Source organism: Microtus pennsylvanicus, chromosome 7 (assembly GCF_037038515.1).
Source record: "Microtus pennsylvanicus isolate mMicPen1 chromosome 7, mMicPen1.hap1, whole genome shotgun sequence".
Lineage (NCBI taxonomy): Eukaryota > Metazoa > Chordata > Mammalia > Rodentia > Cricetidae > Microtus > Microtus pennsylvanicus.
The window spans coordinates 111,502,564-111,530,059 of record NC_134585.1 but is presented as its reverse complement, the minus strand read 5'-3'; the positions used below and the strand labels follow the sequence as shown (position 1 = coordinate 111,530,059).

At 46.3% G+C, this 27,496-nt stretch overlaps 2 protein-coding genes across 2 annotated transcripts in view; both read left to right on the top strand.

Moving 5' to 3' along the window:
• Dennd2c (DENN domain containing 2C) overlaps window positions 1-9,028 on the top strand; it is a 76,580-nt gene extending 67,552 nt beyond the window's left edge. The window contains exons 15-19 of the mRNA XM_075981758.1: window positions 1,889-1,930; window positions 2,863-2,968; window positions 4,795-5,031; window positions 5,723-5,809; window positions 7,092-9,028. Of these exons, the coding sequence (XP_075837873.1) occupies window positions 1,889-1,930; window positions 2,863-2,968; window positions 4,795-5,031; window positions 5,723-5,809; window positions 7,092-7,123 (504 nt within the window). The 3' untranslated portion in view covers window positions 7,124-9,028. The remainder of the gene's footprint in view (window positions 1-1,888; window positions 1,931-2,862; window positions 2,969-4,794; window positions 5,032-5,722; window positions 5,810-7,091) is intronic.
• A 1,379-nt stretch (window positions 9,029-10,407) lies between these two features.
• On the top strand, window positions 10,408-20,200 carry Bcas2 (BCAS2 pre-mRNA processing factor). Its single transcript, XM_075981757.1, has 7 exons — window positions 10,408-10,563; window positions 10,646-10,738; window positions 13,863-13,933; window positions 14,403-14,564; window positions 16,662-16,712; window positions 18,429-18,509; window positions 19,716-20,200. The coding sequence occupies exons 1-7, from the start codon at window positions 10,471-10,473 to the stop codon at window positions 19,840-19,842; spliced, it is 678 nt and encodes a 225-aa protein (XP_075837872.1). The 5' UTR covers window positions 10,408-10,470; the 3' UTR covers window positions 19,843-20,200.
• Window positions 20,201-27,496: the final 7,296 nt, after the last annotated feature.

Genomic DNA, 27,496 nt, shown 5'->3' with positions numbered 1-27,496 from the left:
AGAGGGAATACATTGTACCTTTGGGCGATACTAGAGCACTGGGGAAGGAAACCAAACTGTCTTTTAAGAGGGGTAGAAGTGTTATGAATATAATATTATCATGTAGGCTTCAGAAATGGCTTAGGGGTTAAGACCTTTTGTTCTTGCAAAAGATCAGTTCGATTCCCAGTTCCCTCTCGGTGATTCACAACTCCCCATAGCTCCAGTTCCAGGGTGCACATGATACAGACAGATGTGCGAGCAAAACACTCATACACATGAAATAAAAATAAATAAATCTAAACATTTTAAGAATACAATAATTGACAATTTATTGCACTGTCATATTCTATATCTTTCTGAAAGTGGAAGCAATTCCATGGTACGTTTGCATCTAATGCTCTCTTTGCAGTAGTGAGTAGTGGACCCATCTATGTATAAAAAGGAGATTTTATTTTATTTTATATTTTGAGACAGGGTTTCTCTCTGTAACCCTGGCTGTCCTGGAACTTGCTCTGTAGACCAGACTGGCCTTGAACTTGGAGTTCCACCTGCCTCTACCTTGCTGTCTCCAACTTGAGGTTTTTATCAGTAATCCTGCTGTGAATATTTTTATCCATCACACTCGATCCCTGCAGCTTGAGTTCTGGGAGTATACGCTTCCAGATCGAGTTCTGAGTGCTGGGAAGAGCACACCTTCCACTTCAGAAAATCAAATCCAGCTTCTTCAAGGAATGCTAGTTCCATCATCAGCTCGTGTGGTTTAGCCACCGAGACAGATGGCTGTGGAGCTGTGTGTATCTCTCTGTAGCTGATTTTGTGTTTCCTGGTTGCTTTTGAGGTGTGTTTATTGGCCATTGGATATCATCTATTATAAATCATATTCTATCCAGAGTGCCTACTTAGATGAATGCTCTAACCCTGAACTACAGCCCAACCCAAACGCCTCCTTTTTTTTTATTAGTTCTATTTTTTTTGGAGGAGGGGGTCTTTTTTTGGAGGTCCTTTTTGGAGGGAGAGGCTCTCAGGAAGCTCAGACTGGCCTCAGACTCACTTCATAGCCCTGGATGAGTTTGAACTTCTCGCTGTTCACCTGCTGTTCCCCAGTCCTGGAGCTCCAGGCATATGACAGCACACCTGACTTGTCCAGTGCCAACTGGGCTACATCACCATCCCTGAAGCTTGGCCTTTTGTTTTCCAGAACCATGTTCTGAACTGGTTTTCTGGGGGGAGTGGGTGTTGTTGGGTTTCAGGGTGAAGGTCACGCGTTTGTTTGATACAGGGATACAGGGTCTCACTCCGCCTCCAGGCTGGGCTAGGGCTTGGCAACCATCCTGTCACAGCCTCCAGACTGCTAGTATTGTATCTAGCATCACCACACCCAGCCTAAAGTGACACTTTTAATGCAGGAGAGTTGCTCATTGTGATGTGGTTGAGATGCCAATCTTCTCTTTTGTGACTGGCATTTTCATGAGCCGCTCACATTTTCACGTTAGTTTAATGAAGAGGAAGACTTCCTCCTGCTATCTCACTGCACTTGACTTTTTTTTCTGACCCCACCTAGAACTTCATTTGTTTGCACACAGTATGGTGTAGAGATCGTTCGGGGATTTTCCCTCTGTGTAGCTGCCCACTTCTTCAGTATCGCTTGTTGAAAGGCCATTTCCCCACTGCTCCGCCACATGGACCGGGCGAGCTGTTTAATATATAATTCTGCATATCCTTTTCTTTTTCCAACTCATGTGTTGTTTTCATGGAGTAACTTTTAAATTGACTGCGACTTTGAGTTGATTTTGTTGGAAACTATTCCCATGGCCTGAAAGAATGGAAGTGCCCATCCCAGTGTAGCAGCGCCTGGTGTGTCTGTGGATGTCTCTGGTTGAACCTGCCCGTCTCCTTTATTTCTCAGGTGCTGATCGTTGATCTCTGTGCGGACAAGTTCCTGCAGGAGGTGAGTGACAAAGGAGATGCTTACATAATGCTTGGGAGGATAGGTGTCTCTGTAGGCAATTAGACAGAAAAGAGGCGAAAGTGCTTAGAGAAATGACTCAGAAAGGATTTCTGGTTCATACCCATCTCTGAGTTGACACTGTAGCTAGCCATACAAGATTGGCCTGAAAACTTTGGCTTGCGCTTATAGGTGTCCACCCCAAAGGAGGAAACAGCATAAATGTTATTCCCAAAAGAAGTAACCATCCCTTCCACTCCAGGAGGGTTGACATATAAGCCTCTAGGTTAGTTAAGTGTATTGGGCTGAGGATGCAGCTCAGTGGAAGAGTACCCATCTGCTCACAAGCTGCCGTGTCCAAGTCAGCGCCATGGAAGGAAGAGAAGAGCAGTTAACCTGGGTTGTTAGCAGGTGCTTGCTTAGGCAGTTGGGATCTAAAGAGGAGCAAGGCAGAGTCTCGGAGACTGAGGGCAGTGGGCGTTTATGCAGTGCTTTAGAGGTTTACCAGCATCCTGGGGCATCCTGGGGCGGGAAGACATGGTCCTTTCTGGTGGATGCTCAGGGGAGAGGGGAGACAGCGATGAGTCTCAGAGCAGCTCTGTGGGTGGAAACCAGCTCTTTCTCTTCTAGATCAGTTGGCTTCTCACATTTGAGCTGCCATTTATTGGGGATGGCGTTGGAGACAAAGCATGAAGCTTGTAGATGAGAGATTTTGTAAAAAAGAAAAAAGTCCCTGGGAGTTTGATAAGGTGTCACGTAATATTTAAAAGTAAAGTTACAGTACGCTGTAACATCATGTGTTCTGAGTCTGTGTAGGTGACAGAATCTCAAATGACTGTCCAGGCAGAGTTTCCACAGAGCCACCTGTGGGCTGGGGGCTTCTAGCTGTGCATGTCTGTGCTCGCCGAAGACTCACACAGTGTGCTTCCCCCAAGGTGTCTGACGAGGATGAAATCTTGCCGCCTAAACTTCAAGCTGCCCTGGTCCAGATTCTGGAAGACCGAGATGAAGTCTTGGCCCAGGAGCAGCAGTTTTCACAAGGTGTGAGACTGGGGCTGAGGGTGGGAGGTGAAGGCACTGCACACACCACAGATCCGGCGCTGGCTCGCGGGCGTGCCAGAGGAGCGAGTCTCGAGACTCTCACGCCCTTCCTTACTGATCCCGTCTGCCTGCTTCTGCCACAGGACCACTGGAAAGTTACATTTGTTGACTGCTTTCTCCCCATAGGTCTGTCTCTTTGAGTTAAGTTCTTCATCCTGTCTTAAAAAAAAAATGGCCCCTTCTTACCAGTATTTTCTGGCTTTTCCCCTTCCCTTCCCATGACTCTATATAAAGTAGGTGTCAGTGGTCACGGTGATACTTGCCTTTATTCTTGGCACTTAGAAGGCAGAGCCTTTGGATTCTTATGAATTCAAAGCCAACCTGGTCTACACAGTGCCAGGCCAGCAAAGACTACATAATGAGATTCTGTCTCAAAAACCAAAGCAACGAAAAGCAGTGTCATCATCAACATTTTAGAGGGGAAACCAAAGCTGTTTCCTGGTGGGAACATGATGGAAGGAAGAGACCTAAAGGGGCTGTAAAGCACTGGTTTGAGGCAGGGTATGTAACATGGGCCTTTAATTCCAGCATTCTGAGGTGGTCTACATAGTGAGTTCCAGGCCAGCCCGGAAAGACCGCGTCTTTAAAAAAAAAAAAACTCAAGTATTATTTCCCCAGGCACAGTAGTTCATTCTTGTAGTCTCAGCACCAGGAGGTAGTAAGAGAACCTAAGTTTGAAACCAGCCTACGTAAAAGATCCTAAAGCAAGAGGTGTGTGTGCTGGAGTCGAAATGGATGGATGGACGGACAGGCAGACAGAGAGCAATGGAAGCATGTCTGATTATTTGTTGTCTTTGTAAGAGTGCTTGGTGTAGTGCCTGACATGCACTTAATACTCAATAGATTATTTTTATTAGAATTAAGTCATAGTGCAGTATAAGGTGAGAAAGTTGAAGCTGCAAGTGATTTGTAGAATATAGTGCGTTTGTGTTCTGATATATCTTATTTTAATTGGCTGATGCCTACCGAGTTTTGTAAAGGATCTGGATATGGTAACCTCTAGACAAATGGAATTTCTGCACTTTATAAACTAGGCAGTGAATAATGACACAGCCGAATAATGGCCTCCATAGACAGCCTGAGAGCGGAAAGGGTGAAATACTGCTCTGAAGATGACGATTGGAATTGCATAGCCAGCTCTGTCTCTGTGTTTGTTGGCTGCTGCTGCTGCTGCTGCTGTTTGAGACAGGATCTCATGCAGCCCAAACTGGCCTCAAAGCTCACTGTATAGCGCTATAGTGGATAGCTATAAGGATGGTCTTGAACTCCTGACCCTCCTGCCTGCATCTCCCAAGTGCGAGGATTACAGACATGAGCCACCAGATCTGGCTGCCAATTAGCTTTTGAAGGCGTAGACTGGTGAAGAGAAGTGGTCCGGGGACCACACTCGGGAGGGGGGAGGGCAAGAGAAAATCAAATTGTCGGTGACACAGGCAAGACAGGAATCAGGAGGCCAGGGGAGGACAGAGGGCTCAGAGGCAGCACAGAAGGGAGAGGAGCGGACAAGTAGGAAAACAGGCTGCGTTTGCATGAGTCCTGAAACCATAGTGTGGAAGCCAGGCTGCAAGGTGCAGGAAGCGTACCGCGGGAGGAAAGCACAGGGCAAGACAGCAGCCATTTGCTTTGCTCAGGCCGTGGGCTGTGCAGCAAACTAGAAATGCATGCTCCTACGTTTATCCTCGGTGTCCTTGGCTCTTTAGACATGGCTTCCATAACTACTGTCAGAGTTCACAAAACAAATCTTTATTTCTTTCCTTTTCAAACAGATGTGACACTCAATTCTCTGGTGTCTGAAGCATTTGTGAGGTTTTTTGTGGAGCTCGTAGGACATTATTCTCTGAATATGACTGTCACAGAGCGCGGGGAGCGTGTTTTCCTGAGGGAGCCATTCCGAAAGTCCCACACTTCTCGGAGTGTTCGCCACTTTCTAGATCTCTTCATGGAGACACAGATGTTTGCGGGATTTGTCCAGGACCGGGAGCTTCGGCAAAGCGGAGTTAAAGGTGGGTTCTACCATAAACCAATATCTTCTTAGTTGCTGAATACTTAGAAGGATTGACTAATCTCCAAGGGCTGGAGAGATGGCTCAGAGGTTAAGAGCACTGACTGCTCTCCCAGAGGTCCTGAGTTCAATTCCCAGCAATCACATGTGGCTCACAGCCATCTGTAATGAGATCTGATGCCCTCTTCTGGAATGAGGGCATACATGGAGGGAGAATGTTGTATACATAATAAATAAATAAATCTTAAAAAAAGAATCTATGTAGACTTACAAGGGCACATCTGAGTTACTACAGGAATTATCTGTAATACTGTTTAACTACACTGGTACATCATTGTAGTAAGAACAAGATTAGGGCTAGGGAGATGGGTCATCTGGTAAAGGCAACCTGAGTTCCATCCCTGGCTCAATGTGTTAGAAGAGAACAGATACCACTCCCTGACCTCTGACCTCTAACCTCTACATGTGTGCATATGCCAACCCCATACACTTACATAAAGGCATGAACATACACAAATTAAGTAAATAAACAAGTAAAAAGGGGTATAGCTCAGGAGTAGACATGCCTAGCGTGTGCAAAGGCCAGAGTCTGCCCACAGCACTGCCAAAAAAGCAAAAGAAAAGAAAGGTTTTATTTAATTGGTTTTTAGGATGGAGTGTTGGACGGTCTCACCACTATGCCTTCTTCATAGGTTTATTTGAAGTCCGGGCTCTCCAGTATTTGGAAACAATTCCTGAGTCAGAACCCAGTGGGGTGAATAGAATTTTGCGGAGTCTTGGTGAGTTGCTTTGTTCTCCTGTGAGATAAACGACTGTACAAGACCTTTGCAGTAAACAAACCTCATCCTGAAGACTCATAATCAATCGGCAATGCAACTTCTACCTGACTGACTGGACACTGTGACCCTGGGTCCTAATGTCTCAGAAAGCCGGTCACCTCAAATGCTGGGGATTCCCCAGCAGGGTGGGCCTGGGCTGTTTCCCTTAGTGAAGCCCCTAACTAACCTTATGGTAAAACTTTCCATTTCATGATCACGAAGCTGTTCCAGGTTACATCCTTTGGGCATGCTTTTTAAAAGTGGTCCTATTTAGCAGAAAAATTTTTACAGATAAATTTTACATATAATTTTAGGGTGTCCATCGACCCCTGATTTATAAAATACCTGATCTGGGGGACTGGGAAGCAGAGAGAATGCCTTACTCTGATTTTGCATTTCCTTATGATGTTTAAATTCCAGTACGACATGAGAACAGCGGTGTGTCCATCCAAACAATGGTATCATACTCCCCAGCTTCGAGCTTCGGCATGTGTGCCTCTGGTTAGACCCTGTCCCTAACTAGCTGAGGGACCACAGGCAAACGCCGCAGGCTATGATTTCATCTGTGCCTTGGGGCTAGATTCGATCAGATGATAATCTTTAGGGACTTTAAAAAAAAAAAGTTTCCCTTGAGCTCTGAGAAATCTCCAGAGAGCAGGCCAGGTAATTTGAAACTACAGTTCGAGCTGAAAACCACTTGTATTAGATTATGTCTTGAGTTCTTTTCCCCCTCTGCAATTAGACACTCACGGGTTTTTTAGTGGCTAAACACATCAGCTGATAGCTCTCCGTTAGTACAACAGAAACAGGTGGTGGTTAAGAACGAGGCCTTGGCCTCTGGAGGCTTATTTGGGTCCTGGTTAGGGGAGTTTCAGCCCATAGCTGATTGACCCTGATGCTTTTGGGCCTGTGGCCTGGTAATACATTGTGGCGAGACGTGGGTAGAAGAAGGTAGAAGAAGCTGTTTGTGTCATGGCTGCTAGGAAGCAGTGATGGGAAAGGGCTGAGTACCTGCAAGGGCACACTCATGACCAGCTGTGCCCCCTCTGGGTCGCACCTCCTTCAGGTTCCATTTTCAAGCTTTTACATGTAGGATTTGGGGGACACTTCTCCCCACCACAGTGCTTGACAAGGCCACTGAGCTCGTGAGTGGTTCTGAGTGGCCAGCTTGTTAGTCTCTTTGCCTCAGATGTACAACGGGTGAAGATCAAACGAGGTACTCACTCTCTTCTCCTCCTTCCAGGAAGCAAAATGAGATTTCTCCACAAGAAGTGAATGTGTCTTCATTCTAAACACAATGGAAAGTGCCAAAGACAGCATGTCTCCAGGGGTCTGGACGCACTGAAGAGTCCTGGAGAGTCCTTGAGATGGTGGAAGGAGAAAGGCTGTCAGAGGAGGACTCTCCTGTTGCTGCAGACCAACCTGAGAGCCAGTGCGCTCTCTTCTGCTTCTAATTTGGGAACTTTTCGTTTGGTTGGTTGGTTGGTTGGTTGGTTGGTTGGTTGGTTTTGTTTTCTGAGACAGGGTCTCTCTATGTAGCCCTGGGTGTCCTGGAACTCACTCTGTAGACCAGACTGGCCTCAAACTCACAGAGATCTGCCTTCCTCTGACTCCCAAGTGCTGGGATTAAAGGCAAGTATCACCATGCCTAGCCAAATTATTTTTACTGTGGTGTTTCTCTTTAGTTATTGGTGGCTACAAGAAGCTCATTTTGTGCTTAGTCTATGAAAGCAGTCGTTCCGTACAAGAAAAATACTTGGAAAGACTTGGTGCTGCATTGTTTAGAACAATGCAAAGATGAGACTAAGAGAAAATGCTGAGTTCCAGGCGCTAGAGAGATTTGGTGGGAATGGAGAACACTGGGTACACCTTATGCGGTTCTCGTCAGGAGAACATTGAGCTGCTTTAACCAGGGGCTGCTTGGACTTTCAGATTCCAGTGTTCCCACCGTTGATAACCCCCTTTTGTCCCATGGCCTGTCTTAAGAGAATTTCACTCATGTTAGTACCTTAAAAAAGGCAGACACCATGCTGGTCCTCATCACCATGTGTCCTGCAGAGTAGCTCGCCTCTCGCCTGTCAGCATTCTTACGCTGTGCGGAATAGAGCCAATGTGAAGATGTCCCTTCGAGGACGTAAGCTACCTGTTTGTTGGTTTCTGGTGTTCACAATTTGCTGCACTGTGGTACATTTCCATATGTCATTTTATTCAAGTCTTCCATCAGCTTCGTGATATTTTGCAAGAAACTGGAGTTCCGGAAGGTTAAGTGATTTGGCCAGTTATGCGCTTCAGACAAAGCTAAGCAAAAACACTTGACTGACGAACACAGAGAAAGCTAGTGAGTCCTACAGATGAAAGCTGGGGCTCTTTAGTGCTATAGCAGTGTTTAAAGTTCTCCATGGAGTATCCCAGAGCGGTCTCTAAGCTTTGTTGAGACTTCAAGCTCTGGGTGTCTTCATGAGACACTGTTCTTTGTCTGTCTTTGGTGCTGGGAATAGAACCCAGGGCTTGCTCTGTGCTCCGCCCCACTGATTATTCTTACGTCGTTGTAAGTTTTTGTTCTAATTAGACTCAGTATTTCCTAAGCCTATACCTCTTCATCTTCCAGATGCTGAAAATCTAAAGTGTGACTAGTGCCTGGGAAAAAGGAGTTTGTCAATGAAGGCGCGATTTTCATTGATAGATGATAATTGTTGTGGCAAATGTCAGTTGTTTTCCTTGGGCTTTGCTAACGGCGTTCCCTAGAATGGAAAAGATTCACTCAGACTAAAGTGCTGTACATTGGGCTAGGGTAGGACTGACACTACTACCCGTCCACGCGTGTCTGAATGAATGCAGGCAGGCTGGTGCCGTGCAGTATGATTCCTAAGTGTGGGTCCAGGGAAAGAACTGGGCCTGTGTCTTTAAATGTTGGTGTCTCTTCTCACACTCCAGTCCTGAAGGAGCCATTGGTTGTTTATGAGATGGGAATAGGAGTGTTTGCTGTGGTTGGTCTTGATTGTGCCTTGGGGACGAGAATCTTACCTTCTTACAATCTAAAGCTGCTTCCTTTCCTTGAGTTTGTCGTGTTTTGTTTTTGTAAAATGTTGTGAATATTGGACATGTTTGTAAAAAGAATTGTTCAAGATTTCTATCAAATGTTTACAGATCTTTTAATGAATAAAGACATTTTAAAAGTCCCACTGATCTCCTGGAGAATTTAAAATAAATCCACTTGGGACGTGTATTAGTTACGTTCCTGCTGCAGTGATAAAACAAGCAACTGGAAGAAAGCTTGTTTGGCTGACAGGTCCGCGGGAGAAGAGCCCATCGTGGTGAGGAAGCATGGCGCCAAGCCAAAGGCATGGAGGCAGGGGTGGGGAGCTGAGAGCTCATGTCTTCAAACAGCGATTTGGAAGCAGAGTGCGAAAGCAGTGTGAGGCTTTAAACTCTCCCACCCCTAGTGGCTGACTGGCCTCTGCCAGGCTGCGCCTCCTAAACCACCGCAACAGCGCCACCAACTGGGGACCGAGTGTTCACACACCTAAGCCTAGGCGAGGCAGGTCGCATCCAACAAGTTGGGAAGCGCTTTCACTTAAACCTATAGGCCGCACATTCACATCCTCTATCCATCTTAGCCTAACCAGGCTTATAGCTGAGAGCAACTTTCCCAAAGCCCTTAACAAACTAGCCTTGGTTGAATGCACATTAGGCAGGAAATATAGTCCCACATCATTTTTTTGCATTACCTCTTCGTCTGGGAGACACTGAACAGAGAATGTATGCCAGCTATAGCCAAGGGCTTGGGAGCCAAAGAGGAGCACTATTACCACAAACTCTAAAGGCAAATGATTGGGTTTTACATAGGCCTAAAGACAAAAAACATGACAGCTTTTTAAACGAGGCATCCTGTAGATGTAATTCCAGTCCTGGAAGGGAAGAGGCGTTCGCAGCGCTGGGGATTGAAATGCGGCTCTACCGCTGAATCACATCCCCAGCTTCTTAAAGAAGGTGGTTAGATCTGAAGACTCATTTTCATTGGAAACAGGCTCCCAATTCTAGCGTCTGTAAAATAACATTCTTAAAGGGCCTGCGAAGTGAGGATAAAGCAAAGAATGCTAGAAGCTCAATATTATGTCAGTTTAGAAAGGAATTAAAATGGTGTGGGAAATATGTTTCTCTCTTTTGGTCAAGTCCAGCGACCGCCTCTTGTGAAAGCCCCACGCCCAGAATGTTTCTTGCTTTCTCGCTCTTAAATCCCTCTCTCTTCTGCTATGCGGCTGCTAGTTTGACCTGCACTGCTAACCTCCATGCCTAACTCGGAAGACTTGGCTTTCTCTCCCTCTCCCCCATGTCTTGCCTCATGCCGGACCTATTGTTTTTCTCTTAAACTCTAATAAAATTGTCGTCGGAGCTTCAGAAACACACGCACACATACGCGGTACCCACGGAAAGACAGGCAAGGTGCCAGGCCTGCAGGAACGTCAGTGGGTGAGAGCTGGCTACAGAATTTGCAAATGTGCACGCGCCCGCATAGAAGAGTCTGCGACGTGTATGACGTCAGCTCCAGGGGCGCAGGCGCCGTGGAACGGAACTGATCCTGCGCAGACTCAGGCGGCGCTCGTGGAGCCTAGTGCCGCGCAATGGCGGGCACGGGCTTGGTAGCCGGGGAGGTGGTGGTGGATGCGCTGCCGTACTTTGACCAAGGCTACGAGGCGCCCGGCGTGCGGGAAGCGGTGAGTGCGGGGGGTGTGCGGCGGGGCCGCCCGAGGCACGCTGCCCTTTCCCGCCGCGACCCCGGCCTCTTCTCGTTCTTAGGCTGCGGCCCTGGTGGAGGAGGAGACGCGCAGGTACCGGCCGACCAAGAACTACCTGAGCTACCTGACAGCCCCGGATTACTCCGCCTTTGAAGTAAGTGCGGTGTCCTGAGCCCCGCGCCCCGACCAGGCTTCCTGCCTACTTAGATTTCGGATTGAGGGCTTTAGGTGTGTGAAATGGACATCTTCCAGGTTTACTACTGCTTAATGCTCATATTGCATGTCATGTAGGGATCAGTTGGTTCAAAATAGCCAGATGAGCTTTCCTCAGGGTTCATATTACATTAACCCCAGAAATGCTTTATTGGTTTCTTTCTACAGACTTGTTTTAAAAAAATATTTTGGGTTTTTTATTTTTAGTAGAGCCCCTAGTAAATTTCACAAAAGCATCCTTTACCCTTTATTGTCTAAGGTCTACTCCAAACAGGTAGGAATCACGGGATTTTAGTATTTATAATCTTAACTACTTGTACTCTTTGCAGTCACTGGAGGGAGATTTGTGTACCAAAACTCAGGTAGTTAGCGGGTGTGTGAATCCCGAACAAACAAGTCGAACTGCAGACCATTTTAAATGCGACAGGTGCAACCAAAATGCCACTTAGCTCCTAATCACATATCAGTTACAAACTTTCTACCCTTTTCAAATGCAGCGTGATTCCTGCCTTTATAATTAGTGTTCTGGTTAATTTAATCCTTTCTTAATAGTTGCTAATGGTGTATTGGACTGTCTTCCCTAGCTCAGAAAACAGTCCTATTTTTATTCTTCATTTTTATTCTTCTGTCAGTTAACTTTGGTGTTTTCAAGGCTGTAGCTCAAGCTTCTGGAATTCACTGGGACAGGTCAGCTTTGAACTTGAAATAATCTTTCTGCTTCAGGTTTGTGGGTGTTGGAATTACAGGCACCACATCCAGCTCTTAATGTAGAAGTGTATGTGTGTGTGGTGTGTGTGTGTGACACAGTCTCAAGTAGCTCAAAGTGGCACTGAACTCAGTTTGTACCCTGGGATAACCGTGAACTGCCAATCTCTTATCTGTACCTCCAACTGCTGGGATTAAAGGCATGGCCGCCACTCCCAGATTTGATGTAGTTTTGATTTGCATTTTCTGATAACTGTTTGGCTGATTTGCCTGTCTGCTTACTATGGTACTTGTCCTTTGATGTTTAGGTTTTTCCTAGTCTCTATAGATTGTGGATATTAATCCCCTGTGAGATGAATAGCTGGCAAAGACGTTCATTCTGTAAGGTCTCTTCACTCTGGTAATTGGGGTTTTTTGGAACATACACACACACACATACGTACATGCACACATGGTTTCTTTGTGATAACCTGGCTGTCCTGGAACTCCCTTTATAAACCAGGCTGGCCTCAAACTCACAGAGATCCTCCTGCCCCTACCTACTACGTATTGGGATTAAAGGTGCACCTGTCGTAAAAAAAACTTTTTAATTTGTTGTAATTGTATGTATGAATTATTTTTCTTTCTTTGTGTGTGTGTGTGTGTTTCAACATAGGGTTTCTCTGTGTAACAGCCCTAGCCATCCTGGAACTAGCTCTGTAGACCAGGCTGGCCTTGAACACACAGATCCACCTACCTCTCTGCCTCCCGAGCACTGGGATTAAAGGCATGCGCCACTGCCCGGCTTACACACATGGATTCTTGTTGCTCCCTAGACTGCTGGACTCCTATCAGAGAGTGCTTACCTGTGTCTGTATTTTGAAGCATCTACTCTTCATAGAAGTGATGTCTATGCACGCTGAACAGAATGTATTGCACACTTTTAATCCTAGCACTCAAGAAACAGAGGCAGGCAGATCTCTGAGTTTGAGGCCAGCCTGGTCTACAGAGCGAGTTCCAGAACAGCTAGGACTACACAGAGATGCGATGGAAGCTGGGTGGCTGTCATACGTTAATTAATGGTTGAGAGAGGCCTGTGCTGAGGTAGTTGTGATACCTTCCTCGTCTAGAACTCAGGTCCTTAAATGTGTTGTGACCCCTCGTGGCGGTCTTATGACTAGTGTGGCTAGTTCAGAAATCAAGTCCCAGATCCAGGATCCTGGCAGTGCTGGTACATGTTGCATCCTGTGATTTTGTTGAAGCTGCTGGGTTGCTTTTTTGTTTGTTTTGTTTTTTGAGACAGGTTTCTCAGTAGCTAAGGAGCCAGTCCCGGAACTAGCTCTGTAGACCAGGCTGGCCTTGAACTTGCAAAGATCCACCTTTCTCTGTCTCCCCAGTGCTGGGATTAAAGGCGTGCGCCCCCCCCCCTCCCACCGTGCGCACGAAGCTGCTATTTTAAACTGGAGCATGTGGGATTTACACTGTGTCAGACCCCACGGCACCAGGGGCTTCCTGAAACATTTGGCAGATTTAGTAGGATTAAGAACAGGGAGAAGAGGAGTTCTGAAGGGTGGTACCCAGATCTTTACTGCACTGTCAGTGACTCTGGCCAGAGGCAGCAAACTGTTCCTTATGTTTTTGAAGGTCTGTCTGAAGTTGTATTTTATCCTTTACCATCTATACTTGATTGGTTAACATAGAAGCCACATTCTTCCCCAAGAGAGAGACAAAGACCCCCTCTCTCTGCTATCAGTAAATCTAACCGCTCCGATTTTATAGTGCTGCAGTGGCCAGCGAGTCTTATCTGACCCTGAAGGGTGAGGATGGTCTGAGCTACCTGTTGGAAATCTGGGTGAACTGCGAGGAAAGCCGGTGGTAAATAGTTAGGGAAGTCGTCAGTCCATGGCTACTCCTGCACTTATGCCTAGTCCCAACAGAAGGGCTGTAATCTGCGCCCTTCAGTGGTGGGAACTGACAAGGGTTCTTCAGGTACCACCCCTAATGTAGGAAAAAGGAATGCCAGGGCACAAGTCCCAGACCACCCAGCAGGTAGGCAGGTAGGTATACTTGTGTGCAAATATTGCTATTCTTTAAAAACAGGTGGGGAGGCCGAGTGGTGGTGGCCACACCTTTAATCCCAGCACTAGGGAGCTAGAGACAGGCGGATCTGTGTGAATTCGAGGTCAGCCTGGTCTACAGAGTGAGTTCCAGGATAGCCAGGGTTATATAGAGAAACCCTGTCTCAAAAAAAAAACTTAGTTAAAAGAAGGGGGGTAGTAATTGAGAGAAGCAAAAGGATCCATTATAATTAAAGTATCGAGTCTCAGTAAACATTATCTTCAGCACGATCCTGGCCTGATTCTTTGTTGTTTGTGCACCAGACGGACATAATGAGAAATGAATTCGAGAGACTGGCTGCCCGACAACCAATCGAATTACTCAGCATGAAACGGTGAGTGAGGAAAGGTGGCTGAGGTTGGGGGGGGTCCAGCTGAGTAGGCGGTGAGGGTAGAAGATTGTGCTGTAAACATGACTACCACCTGTTTTAAACCAAAATGTTAGCAAATATAATATTTTTAGCAACTTTTTAAAAAGCTAACAGACTTTACCCAAGATGGGTCATGGTGATAAGCAGGGATGAGAGACATCAGAATCTCCGAGACGTTTTAGGTTATTTAACTAGTTCATATTTATGGAAATCTTTTTGTTACAATATGCAGCTGTGTTTTATTTGTAAATTGGTTTCTAGGGTAATGGGTTTCTTTACTGCCTCAGTCACTTTTGTTCATGTGTGGGTAGGGACTGGTAATTGGTTTCTTTGTCTTTATGTAGCAGGTGTATATCCATGGGGAGTCTAGTGGTAGGAGTGATTAAAGGCTTGGCAAGATATGCTGGTTTATTTATTTGTTGTATAATTTCAGATATGAACTTCCAGCCCCTTCCTCCGGTCAAAAAAATGACATCACTGCCTGGCAAGAGTGTGTAAACAATTCCATGGCCCAGTTAGAGCACCAGGCAGTCCGAATCGAGAATCTGGAGCTGATGTCACAGCACGGGTGTAACGCCTGGAAGGTGTACAATGAGTAAGGCGCATTGGTTCCTGCGTTTTCAGTGTCTCTTCGTACGTGTGCTGTGCACACACATTCTGAGTACTTCCCAGTGTCTCTTCGTACGTGTGCTGTGCACGCACATTCTGAGTACTTCCCAGTGTCTCTTCGTACGTGTGCTGTGCACGCACATTCTGAGCACTTCCCAGTGTCTCTTCGTACGTGTGCTGTGCACGCACATTCTGAGTACTTCCCAGTGTCTCTTCGTACGTGTGCTGTGCACGCACATTCTGAGTACTTCCCAGTGTCTCTTCGTACGTGTGCTGTGCACGCACATTCTGAGTACTTCCCAGTGTCTCTTCGTACGTGTGCTGTGCACGCACATTCTGAGTACTTCCCAGTGTCTCTTCGTACGTGTGCTGTGCACGCACATTCTGAGTACTTCCCAGTGTCTCTTCGTACGTGTGCTGTGCACGCACATTCTGAGTACTTCCCAGTGTCTCTTCGTACGTGTGCTGTGCACGCACATTCTGAGTACTTCCCAGTGTCTCTTCGTAAGTGTGCTGTGCACGCACATTCTGAGTACTTCCCAGTGTCTCTTCGTACGTGTGCTGTGCACGCACATTCTGAGTACTTCCCAGTGTCTCTTCGTACGTGTGCTGTGCACGCACATTCTGAGTACTTCCCAGTGTCTCTTCGTAAGTGTGCTGTGCACGCACATTCTGAGTACTTCCCAGTGTCTCTTCGTACGTGTGCTGTGCACGCACATTCTGAGTACTTCCCAGTGTCTCTTCGTACGTGTGCTGTGCACGCACATTCTGAGTACTTCCCAGTGTCTCTTCGTAAGTGTGCTGTGCACGCACATTCTGAGTACTTCCCAGTGTCTCTTCGTACGTGTGCTGTGCACGCACATTCTGAGCACTTCCCAGTGTCTCTTCGTACGTGTGCTGTGCACGCACATTCTGAGTACTTCCCAGTGTCTCTTCGTACGTGTGCTGTGCATGCACATTCTGAGTACTTCCCAGTGTCTCTTCGTAAGTGTGCTGTGCACGCACATTCTGAGTACCTCCCAGTGTCTCTTCGTAAGTGTGCTGTGCACGCACATTCTGAGTACTTCCCAGTGTCTTTTCATAAGTGTGCTGTGCACACACATTCTGAGTACTTCCCAGCACTTGGAAAGCTGAGGTGGGAGCTACCACAGAGTTGGGGCCTGTCTGGTTTATATATTGAGTTTGAGGCTATCGTAGGCTTATATAGCAAAACCCTGGATCCAGAATAACAGCAACAACAACTATGCTAGATTTGACTTGAGATGTGTCGACCTACACCAGTGAGATGCTGGAGTCCTAGCTCAGTTCACTAGGGCTAGCCTCGTTCACATAACTAACCCTGTTCACTGATGGTATAAGAAAATGAGCTCGGAGAGTGATTGACAGTACCATACAATGCAGTCTGGTTTTTATATCCATGTGTCGTGTTCTTTAAAGTCCTGGTCAGGATGGTCCCTGTAGTCCAGCAATGCTCAGGAGGCTGAGATAGGGGGATCACCATGAGTTCCCAGCCAGCTTGGGCTATAAAGTCAAGTCTTGCCTTAAAAAAAAAAAAAAAGCCAGATGGTAGTGGTGCACACCTTTAATCCCAGAACTTGGGAAACAGGCAGGCAGATCTTAAGAGTTTGAGGCCAGTCTGGAACAGAGGCTGAGGCAAGAGGGTTTCTCCAAGTGCAGGAGTTCAGGGCCATCCTGATCCGCATAGTGGGACACCCCCTCCAAAACACAAGCCCTGAGAATTTAAGAAGAACCACGGTGGGTGGTGGTGGCACACTCCTTTAATCTCAGCACTTGAGAGGCAGAGGCAGGTGTACCTCTGAGTCTATAGAGTGAGTTCCAGGACAGTCAGGGCTACACAGAGAAACCCTGACTTTTGTTACTAACATCAGTATCCAGAATCAAGCTGTCAGTGATGTGTTGTGTTAAACAAGCTTTATTTATGAATTATCTAACATACTAGACACGGAGATCCCAGGATGTAGTATTTCTAGCAGAAAAACCTGACTTTGAATAATAAAAATAGGTAGTTTAGTTTTCGTTGGTGTTACCAGATTTCAGAGTGTATGTGCTCTTCCTTCCTTAGAAACCTCGTTCATATGATTGAACATGCACAGAAAGAACTTCAGAAGTTAAGGTAAGTTTTTTTTTATTTGAGTGAGATTTAGATGAGCCCTGATAGAGCGGGAGAGGAAAACCACTAAGACTTCATATAGTCCTGTAAAAGTAAATAGCTAATCCACTTTGGTTAAGCAGTTAATTTTTAATTGTGTATTGCTGTCAGGGTGTGTAGAATAATTGCCTTTAAGAAATAGAAATTCAGGGGGCTGGAGAGATGGCTCAGAGGTTAAGAGCACTGACTGACTGCTCTTCCAAAGGTCCTGAGTTCAATTCCCAGCAACCACATGGTGGCTCACAACCATCTGTAATGAGATCTGGTGCCCTCTTCTGGCCTGCAGGCATGGAGGCTGAACACTGTGTACATAATAAATAAATCTTTAAAAAAAAAAAAAAGAATGAAATAGAAATTCATAAATTCTCAATGGTAGATAGCTAGCAAGAGTAGCAAAGGTCAAAGTTTATATGTCGTGTGTATTGAAGGGAAACTCGGGCTAGACTTTCTTGATGTTTGCTGTTTTATGAGCAGAGGGTTGGGAAGCCCCTGAACAGTTCATACATTGAGCCAGAAGTGTGGAAGACAGCTGTAGCCCTAATGCTGTCTAAAGGGGTTTGTACCTGAGGGTACGTGGTCAGCGGGGGTCACGTGGAACAGTTGGCAGGGAAGCCTGGGAAATTGGCCTGGCCTCCAACCAGAGCTGCCAAGCTCCTTCATAGTTGGAAAGAAGAGTTAGGAAGAGCCTGACGTGCTGCACCGGAGAGCCTGCTCTTTGGCCAAAGGGCTGGTAGACTGTGGATTGGCGGGACCAAATGGCTGGGTAGCATAGAGCTTCACATACACCGTGATATATTACAAGTGCAAGAAATTGTCTTCATTTTGGATTTATATTTTTAAGTTGATTTGGTTTTCGACAGTAGATCATTTAACAAATAGCCATTTAATATGTACTAACTGATCTACTGGGGCCAGCGTCTGGCACTGAGTTTGCTGTACCTAAGCGGAGGTAAGAATAAGCTTGAAACCTGAAAGTGTGTTTGTGTTCTACAACTCATAAATCTGCAAACTTAGAAAGAACACCTTGGGTAAGTGCAGGGTAACACACTGCACACACATGCACATACAGGAAAGAATCTAGGTAAGTCTGAAAGAGAAGGTCTTTATTTTGGCTCACAGTTGTGGAGAGCTGAGGCTGAAAAAGTGTATCTGTTGACAACCCCGTTAGGGACAGATGCCAGCCTGGTCCAAGGGATCACATGACAAGAGGCAAGGTGGCTGCATGTGTGTGTTTCAGTCTCTAAAGCCACTAGTGTTCTGTTTGTGGAATTCTGTTCTGATAACCCTCTCTAATCCAAACACCTCTGTAAAGTCCGCCTCTGGGCACGGTAATTGGACCAGCTTCCACCCCCAGCACTCAGTGGTGTGAACTGAGACGGGACATTGGAAGTGCAGTGCACTGAAACTCGCACAGCCATTGCCAGGGAAAGTGCGTGGAAGGAGGGATTTGTAATCTACATACATGTTTGTAGTTAGTTGGTATTTTGTTTTCTCCCACAATGAGCGTATTTTCTGAAATTTGTAATTGAAAAATAATTAACAGAAAGTTAGTTTCTCGGATTAGCCTATAATTGTGTGTGTGAACCCTAAAGAGTTTAAAGATACTTTCTGTATTGTTTTGTTCTGTTGGTTTTTATCATATGTTATAATGTCATTGGGTTGTATAAAATATTTTTACAGGAAACATATTCAAGATTTAAACTGGCAGCGAAAAAACATGCAGCTCACCGCAGGATCTAAATTGAGAGAAATGGAGTCAAAGTGAGTGTATAATTCACCGTGTCTTAAGTTGTTTAGTTCTAAGAGCAAGAACTAAGATTACAGTAATATTCACGTGGGTGCTGCGGGAATCAAAGAAAGGCTGTTTGTGTGCCTGCTGGTTGCTGAGGAAGGCCATACAGAGAAGCCGGGACTGCAGACAGGGCTGAGCTACTGCTGAGTGGTGCGGTCTCAGCCCCCAACCTGAGGCCGGTATTCTTATAGGAAGGGGAATCCCATAATTTGCCTAACTTGTTTGTGCTTTAATTTGTTTATCCCTGCTAAACAAATTTTTAAAATATTATTCTACATATGCTTACATATATCATTTATAGAAAGGCCTAACTAAGTTGTGTGTGGCCATGAGCACATTACTCAACATGTGAGAAATTAAGGAAGGATTTGAGCTTAAAGCCAGCCTTGGCTACAGAGTGAGAGACCCCAAAAAGAGAAATTAAATACCCTACACCCTGTGGTGTTTATATGTCATTCTGTTTTTCTCTGTTCCCCTTCCTCACCCACACCATCCCCTTGTCCTTCTTCCCGTCTTTAGTGCTATGGAGGGAGGGTGTCCATATTTTTCTTCAGGCTTGCACTTTTACATTTGCCTTGAGATATTGACAGGAAATAGTGACCTCCTTTAGTCTGTGAGCTTTGTTTTTTTCTTCAGTTCTGGAATCTTGTCCTCCATTTTCTTTTTTTTTTTTTTTTTTTTTTTTGCTTTTTCGAGACAGGGTTTCTCTGTGGCTTTGGAGCCTGTCCTGGAACTAGCTCTGTAGACCAGGCTGGTCTCGAACTCACAGAGATCCACCTGCCTCTGCCTCCCGAGTGCTGGGATTAAAGGCGTGCGCCACCATCGCCCGGCTTGTCCTCCATTTTCTGAGACTCTGCCCTGTTTTCTGTTAGTCTTATACTGTCTTCCATTACTCCTTCCTGTCTCTTCTGTCTTAATTCTTTCCTATTTTGCTATTTCCTGAGGAAAAATTGTCATGAGACAATTGTAGATTCATTTATGATAATAAAATATAATGCAGAGACATCCTGTGTCTCTTTGCTGCTTTCCCATAAGTGGGCTTCACTTTTTTTAAACAGAAAGTTAAAAATGTTAGTGCCCTGAATGAAACTATATGTTTAAGATAAACTGAAAGAAATTTTGCATGAAGTCATTTTTCCTTTTTTCTTCTCCTTTTGTTTTTTTCCCTCTCCTAGTTGGGTATCCCTGGTAAGTAAGAACTATGAGATTGAGCGGACTATCGTGCAGCTAGAGAACGAGATCTATCAAATCAAGCAGCAGCATGGGGAGGCAAACAAGGAGAACATCCGCCAAGACTTCTGACCTTAGGCGAAAGGGAGGAGAAGAGGCCCCTGCAAACCTGAGGCCTGTGGACTTCCTCCAAGCCACTGTCGTGCTTAGGTGTTTAGAGCCTGGGTTGTGTGTGCTGTTGTGTTGCTTCATATGTGTGTGTCTTAGCAAAATAAAGGTTTGCCACACGTTGCTATTTTTTTAGCTATAAAAATCTGAGTTTTCAAAGTGAGCATGACTTTAGAATGGTCTTGTCATATTTTATAGCAGAAATCCTTCTTTTAAGGCTTCAAATTTTGTAACAAAGCTTTATTTAAGGCTTCCAACGTGCTCGGGAAACTGGGCACTTTGAGTGTGTGTTTTTGTTGAATAAAGTACCGTTGTAAGCATTTTTGTGGGTGGGTACAGTGAACTCTATTAATGGTTCTCATGAGTGTGGGGTTCTACGATAGAAACAGGACATGCTTGGTGTTAGGGAATGAGTTGGGACAGGACCTTCTCAGCAACTGATGGCCTCTGTCTTCCTCTCTCTCCTTGCTGTGGTGTGTAGTTCAGGGCTTCATACTTCTCCTTGAAGACCGTGTAGGCCGCGAGGCGCACCACCCTAATGCACAGCCTTAGTCAATGTCACACCAGGAAGTGAGCTTGATGATGCTGCTGAAGTGATGCAGCCCCAGCCGCTGGTGTTCTGTGATGTGCTGACCATCAGAGAAAGAGGTCACTCCAGAGTAATCCAGCCACTGGTGTTCTGTGATGCGCTGACCATCAGGGAAAGAGGTCACTCCAGAGTAATCCAGGCTCTGGTGTTCTGTGATGCGCTGACCATCAAGGAAAGAGGTCACTCCAGAGTAATCCAGCCACTGGTGTTCTGTGATGTGCTGACCATCAGAGAAAGGTCACTCCAGAATAATCCAGCCACTGGTGTTCTGTGATGCGCTGACCATCAGGGAAAGAGGTCACTCCAGAGTAATCCAGGCTCTGGTGTTCTGTGATGCGCTGACCATCAGGGAAAGAGGGCCCTCCAGAGTAATCCAGGCTCTGGTGTTCTGTGATGCGCTGACCATCAGGGAAAGAGGGCCCTCCAGAGTAATCCAGGCTCTGGCAGCAGAGGGGAAGCCGGCCTCTGATGGACTGAACCTCCAGCCCCTTCAGAGGTGTACTTATTGATTGTAAGACACGTTCCTCATACTGAAGCCATTTAGATCTGTATGTTCTCTAAAACATCACACTCCTGCAACTTCAGTCCTTACTGTGTAGTGTTCGCAGTGCCCAACATGCAAGACGCTCCAGGTGTGCCAGGACAGCTGTGACCAGTCATGCAATGAATGGAAAACTTCAGAAAAACTACTCGGAATCATAGAAAACAGCCCCTGTTCTCTGCTATGATTTCTTCAAGGTCTAAGTACCTCCAACATAACAACTGTTAGGCAGAGGCCAGCCTGGTCTAGAAAGGGAGGTCCAGGACAACCAGAGCTGCACAGAGAAACCCTGTCTCAAGCAAAACAACAAAAAAGGCGTGTAAGTGGGCATCGCTGTTGAGGGTGCCACAGGCAGCCTGCTCCTCAGCGTGACCCTGGATGCCCTTGTCATGTTTCACCACCTTGTCACGCTTGGCAACTTGAGGTGCTGTGTCTGAGCCACAGTGGACACGGGTAGGAACACGGAAGGCGATACTAATGAGTTTCCCAGGTAGGTCAGGGATGACCATGCCCACAGCCTTAGTGTCAGCGGGTGCAGGGATGTTTCAGGCAGCCCAGTGTTTCCCAGAGGCCATCTGCAGTACTCTGGGTGGTGGTGATGACATGAACTGTAGTCGTAAGTCCCTTCTTGGTGCTAAAACTGTTAGGGATCACCTTCGTGGGGCGGGGGAGGGGAGCTAAGCAGTTAGTGGTGCAAGGGACCTTGCTGAGACTCAGTTAATTGTCCTACTTACGGTTCACACCCGTTACAAACATGAGGGGCAGAGGTGCCACTTGAAGCTCCACCCTTCAAGTGGGCCTTGTTCTCCATGGTGGTACAGATAGATGCCAGTAGACCCCACAACACAATCGACATTTGCGGTGGCATCACTGCTGGAAGATGGAGCTGGTCTTTTCGTCCATGTCAGGCTTCCCATTCTGTACTTCGACTGCTATGGGATTTGCCATGGGTAGAATTGTACTGGAACGTGTACACCATGTATTTGTGGTCAATGAAGGGGTCATTGATGGCAACAATATCCACTTTGCCTCGAGTCGAAGGCAGCCCTGATAACTAGGTGTGCCCAGTACAGTCAAATCCAGTCACCCCGACCATAACCATCGTGTGTTAGGGACTAGGCTGGACTGCACAAGAAAATGCTGTCTGGAATGGGGAAGAGCAGAGGACCTAAGCATTTTCTTTATCAGCGAATGTTTTAATTCATTTTTGATGTCAGCCTGACTTGTCCATGTGGCACCTAGAAAGCTATTGCTGAGGTGGCAGTAACTCCTTCACAAGGACTGTTCAGGCCCTGGAGTTGATTTGTGATGCTGTCAGGGCCAAAGGAAACTGATTCCCCAAACTCCACAGGCAGTGCATATGTTTGGAAGACAGCCTTGACTTAGCTCAAGCTGGACTGTAGAAGGGTTTCTGGCAGTTAGGTAAAAGCCAGCGTTCCTCAGTAATTTGTGAAACAGGTTTAGCAAAAAAAAAAAAAAATAGTTTCTGCTGGACTGTGGTGGCACATGCCTTCAATCCCAGCACTTGGAAGCAAAGGCAGGCGGATCTCTGTGAGTTCCAGGACAGCAAGAGGAACCCTTCCTGAGGAGGCTGGGGGGAGGAGAAAAAGTCATGTCCCTTACCTCTGGCAGAAGGGACATCAGGCTCTTCATGACATATACCTGAGGTTGCATGTCAAAGTCCATGCTGGCCCCCAGGTACCCTCAGTCCCCTAGTCATGCATACTTGTTACACACATCAAACCCCGTCCTGACCCTCTCACCACCTCCTCCACCCTAAACTCCCTCCAGCTTCCTCCCCTCACCCTCCTGATTTTTCCACACCCTGCTTTCCTGGCCCTGGCCACCTCTAGTCTGTTTCTCTGCTCTGGACGCTTCCAGATGCCTCTGGCCATTCTCTCTTATCCACAATAAAAACCTACCCCTGATTGTGGAGTGCCCATTCTGATGGTTTCCTTATTGCACCGCTCACACGCAGTAGGAACGGGAACTATTTGGAAAAGCAATCAGAGGGGATCAGAACACTGGAAGCCGAGCTCCGTGAGCAATCCTGATGAGGGTTTGCACAGCCAGCAGTATAAGGATCATTACGGAGTTTCAGGTGGGGATATGGACTGTTAGGAACCTGACCAAAGGCCACCGCTGCAGCTTTGTGGAGATATAAAGGTAACAGACTAATGTAGGCAAAAGTCAAGGCAACCGTGCTACAGGTGTTTCCGACTCTTTGAAGCAGGTTTTTTTTTTCAATAGGAATCAAGAACAACACACTGGAGCAGAAATACTAGGAAACCCTGTAGTTTGGCCAGAAAGCATGCTGAAAAATACTACTAAGGAGTGCACACATGCTAGAGATCAGTGCTATTCAGGAAGAGTAAAAAAAAAAAAAAGCTTAGGTGTAGTTGCTCAGTGTGAGGTCCCAGCACTCGAGGGCTGGGACTTGGTGCTTGTTTGAGGCTGGCCTAGATTACAGAGTGAGACCCTGTCTCAAAGAAAGTGCTTAGAAAAGGACAGTAGAAAACAAACTTGGAAGCGATTTCCCATTATTAGCAAGACCATCATGGGCTCAATGGAAACACGGTATATTAGTTTAGAAGACTTTAGGAAGGGTCCTTGGGCATTGGCTGCACTGAGTCATCTAGGAAATTGTTTCTCTGGGGCTTTCCTCCGTATTCAGTCATCACGGCCTTCAGAGACTGTCGAGGTTGCCATGGGCCCCAGTCCACTAGCCCTACCCCCAGCCCCGAGTGCCGCTGCCACTTGCTCTTGTCCTCGTCCTGCCAGTTTTGCTGAAGAATGCTAGAGTTAGGGTTGTAGAGATTTCAAAGAAAAAGCTGAGGCCCTCCACTGTCACTGGGTTTCGTGACCCTCAGCAGCCCCTGGTGGTGAAGCATGAAGCTGGGAGCCAGGCCAGAATTGCAGTGGAGGAAGAATGCCTGCCACGTGGAGACGGAGGCAGCAGCGGAATCAGAGACTGGCTGTGTGGCCTGCTACCAGCAAAGCCAGGGAGCGCAACTATCCAAGTCCTCGGGAATTCACGTCACACCAAGGGGAACCCCATTACGAGTCACCGAGCAGTGAGTTAATGTTAGCGCTGCTGAGTTTCTGTTTCTGAGGATTCTAGTCAAATCCTCCCTTTCTGGCTCCTATTGCGGTTGGGAATGGGAATGTTCGGCCTGTGCGGCTGTGTCTTGGAAGTAAGTAACTGTTGATTTTCAGTGTCTCAGAACTGGGAGTGCTGACTACCGGAGGGACTTTGGAGCAAGGGAACTCTTAAGACTCTGGGGACTCTTGGAGATGAACGGAGTGCATTTTTGCATTATGAAGTAGACATCTGGAGCCAGAAGCAATTGCGTCTGAATGCGCATGAATCTTAAATGTTCCCTCCAGAAGTCCACGGGTCAGAGGTTCATTCCCCTAGCTCTCAAGGATGGAGATATTAGAACCATCACCCCTTCCCTTTCTTGTTTTACTTCCTGGCATCTGTGAGGTGAGCAGCCTCCTATGCCTAACTTATCTCCACAGACATGATGGGCACTCACCATAGGCTCAGAGCAACTGAGCCAGCTGTGGACTGAAAACTATGAGCCAAAATAAATGCACTCCTTCTTACGAGCTGTTTGTCTCGGGTACTTATCGGGGCGGCAGGAAGCCGACTGACAAACCAAACAAGATGGGGAAGCTGTGCTTCTGTTGTATACCATTGTTACTGCCACGAGTGGCGCACCAAAGTGAACACGCATCGAGTCGTAACACCAACCAACCTTTATGTTCAGGGAAGATCTCTTTAAGTTGCCTGGGCTGGCCCTGAATTCACCTCCTAATTATTTATATAGGCATTTATCTAGAGAAGAGGCATGCCAATCTATGGGACACAACTTACAAGCATCCTTGATCGAAAGATACAATCAGGCCAGTGAGAAGACTCTGTGGGTAAAGGCCCACATCCACGTTCACAGGGTGTCCAGCCTCTTTTGGGTCTCCCCCCCTTTAAAGTGTTAATGGAAAACTGAAGATTTCCAGATAGATAGCTGCCACAAGCCTCCATCTTGAAAGAAGAAACAAATTAAGCAGGAAATATGGAGAGAAAACCACGTATTATGACTACAGCCATGAGCTGTTCTCTTTTTTTTTTAACTAGGAAAGGGAGGGGCATTTTATTTTATTTCTTTCAAATATTTATTTATTATGTATACAATATTCTGTCTGTGTGTATGCCTGCAGGCCAGAAGAGGGCACCAGACTCCATTACAGATGGTTGTGACCCACCATGTGGTTGTTGGGAATTGAACTCAGGACCTTTGGAAGAGCGGCCAGTGCTCTTAACCACTGAGCCATCTCTCCAGCCCTCGCTGTTCTGTCTTAAGACCTCTAAGAAACATCCAGGGGTGGGGAGGGAGAGAATTCTTGATGGGCAATGTACGGTGGTGGCACACGTCTTTAATCCCAGTGCTCAGGAGGCAGAGACAGCAGGATCTCTGGGAGTTGAGGTCAGTCTGGTCTACAGAGTGAGTTCCAGTACAACCAGGGCTACACAAAGAAACTCTGGCACTGGAAAAACTAAGGCAGGAGGATCACAATTTTGAGGTCAGCTTGAGTTATATAGCAAGAGCCTGTTTCAATGGCAGAACTTTACATCAGAGTGGAAATTAAACTTAACTGAACGAAGTGTGGCGGCAAACGCCTGTGGTCACAGCTACCCCAGAGGCTGAGGAAGGAGCACCACAGGTTAGAGGCCGGTGTAAGCAACTGAACAAGATGTCGCAAGGGAAACTGTAAAGGACTTGTGGATGTAGTTATTGGTGGAGCATTTGCTTAACATATGCAAAACTAATCGTAAATAAGTAAGCGGATAACCAGGCTGAGGCAGGTGGATTACTTGAACTCAGGATTTTAAGGCCAGCAGCAGCAATCATAACAGAACTCGATGGGAACCTCCCAAAGGGTTCCAGATTCTTCTGCCCAGAACAAGGAACTGGATAAGATACATGGATAATAGCCAGGAGAACAAGGATATTTATTTTTTTCTTTTTTTGGTTTTTCCAGACAGGGTTTCTCTGTGGTTTTGGAGCCTGTCCTGGAACTAGCTCTTGTAGACCAGGCTGGTCTCAAACTCACAGAGATCAATCAGCCTGCCTCTGCCTCCCGAGTGCTGGGATTAAAGGTGTGCGCCACCACCGCCCGGCAAGGATATTTACTGAGGGGCTAGAGAGATGGCTCAGTAGACAAGAGCCCTGGCTGCTCGTTCAGAGGACCAGGGTTCAATCCCCAGCATCCACACGGCTCACAACTGCCTGTAACTGCAGTCCCAGGTGATCTGATGGCCCCTTCTGACCTCCATTGCCTCTGTACCCATGTGGTACACAGAGATACCTGCAGGCAAACATTCATACACATAAAATGTAAGTGAAGTTTTTTCTTTTTAAATACCTATTAAGAAAGAATGCTCTTCTGAAGAAGGAGGTGGGCCCAAGATTTAGGTCAGCACTCACATTGTACAAAGGGCAGGGACCTTTTTTGTCAGGTTTCTATGGCTTTTGGGGTCATATCTATTCTTTTGTTATGTGTAGTTGGTACACACAACCTCATGAATTGCGTCTCATTAGCATATTAAATCACCAATCAGGAGGATTTTTTTTTTTTTATTACAGTGAGCCACAGGCCACCGCCAGACACAGCCTCTAATGACTCTGCGCCTATGTTAGGAGTTTCCAGGATTTTCTAGGCAGCGTCAACTGTTGGCCAACTGTTTCTCTCATGTGCTAATTTTTTTTTTTTTTGTAGAAATTTATGTTTTAGCTACATGGTGGTGGCACATGCCTTCAATCCTAGCACTAGGGAGGCAGAGGCAGATCTGTGAGTTTGAAGCCAGCCTGGTCTATGGAGCAAGTTCTACAATAGCCAGAGTTACACAGAGAAATCCTAAACCCTGTCTCCAAAACCAATATACATGTTTTAATTTTCATGATGCTGAAATATAAATCATATTTAATCTATCCCAGAAAACGTTCCATCCAGCTGCCTGTGACAAAGTTACCTGTTAGTCATATTTCCAAAGAGCAACTTACAAGGTACTTGATGCGCACGGAGCATCACCTCCCAAGCTAACTTTGCAGTCTTCCTGTCGGGCCTTCGGGACTTCACCCTCTGAGCTATTCTATGTCAACAAGACTGTCTAAAAAGGAACACAGATGAAAGGACTTGCCGATCATCCCAACACGCTAACACCTTGTCTCAAACATACAACAAAAATCTTAGCAGACTTCCAAAAGATCAAACTAAAATGCAGAATGGGAAAGAGAACAAAGATAAGAAAATAGAATCAAGTCAAGAATGTCAGTATCCAAAAGACTCTGGGTTCCAGGAAAGAGGACGCAGAGGAGAGGAACTCATGAATAAGACAGCTTCAAAACTTTTAGGTCCTCCTGCTGTAAAACACAGGTCTAACTTCAAAGGTAATAAGTGAGTGTTTTTCTGAGTCATGGATGAGT

Bases quoted from the DNA above. Each gene is read 5' to 3' on its own strand.
- Bcas2 (XM_075981757.1), top strand. From the start codon at position 10,471: ATGGCGGGCACGGGCTTGGTAGCCGGGGAGGTGGTGGTGGATGCGCTG. The intron at 13,934-14,402 runs GTGAGTGAGGAA...GTATAATTTCAG, and splicing joins GAATTACTCAGCATGAAACG to ATATGAACTTCCAGCCCCTT. The intron at 16,713-18,428 runs GTAAGTTTTTTT...ATATTTTTACAG, and splicing joins AAAGAACTTCAGAAGTTAAG to GAAACATATTCAAGATTTAA.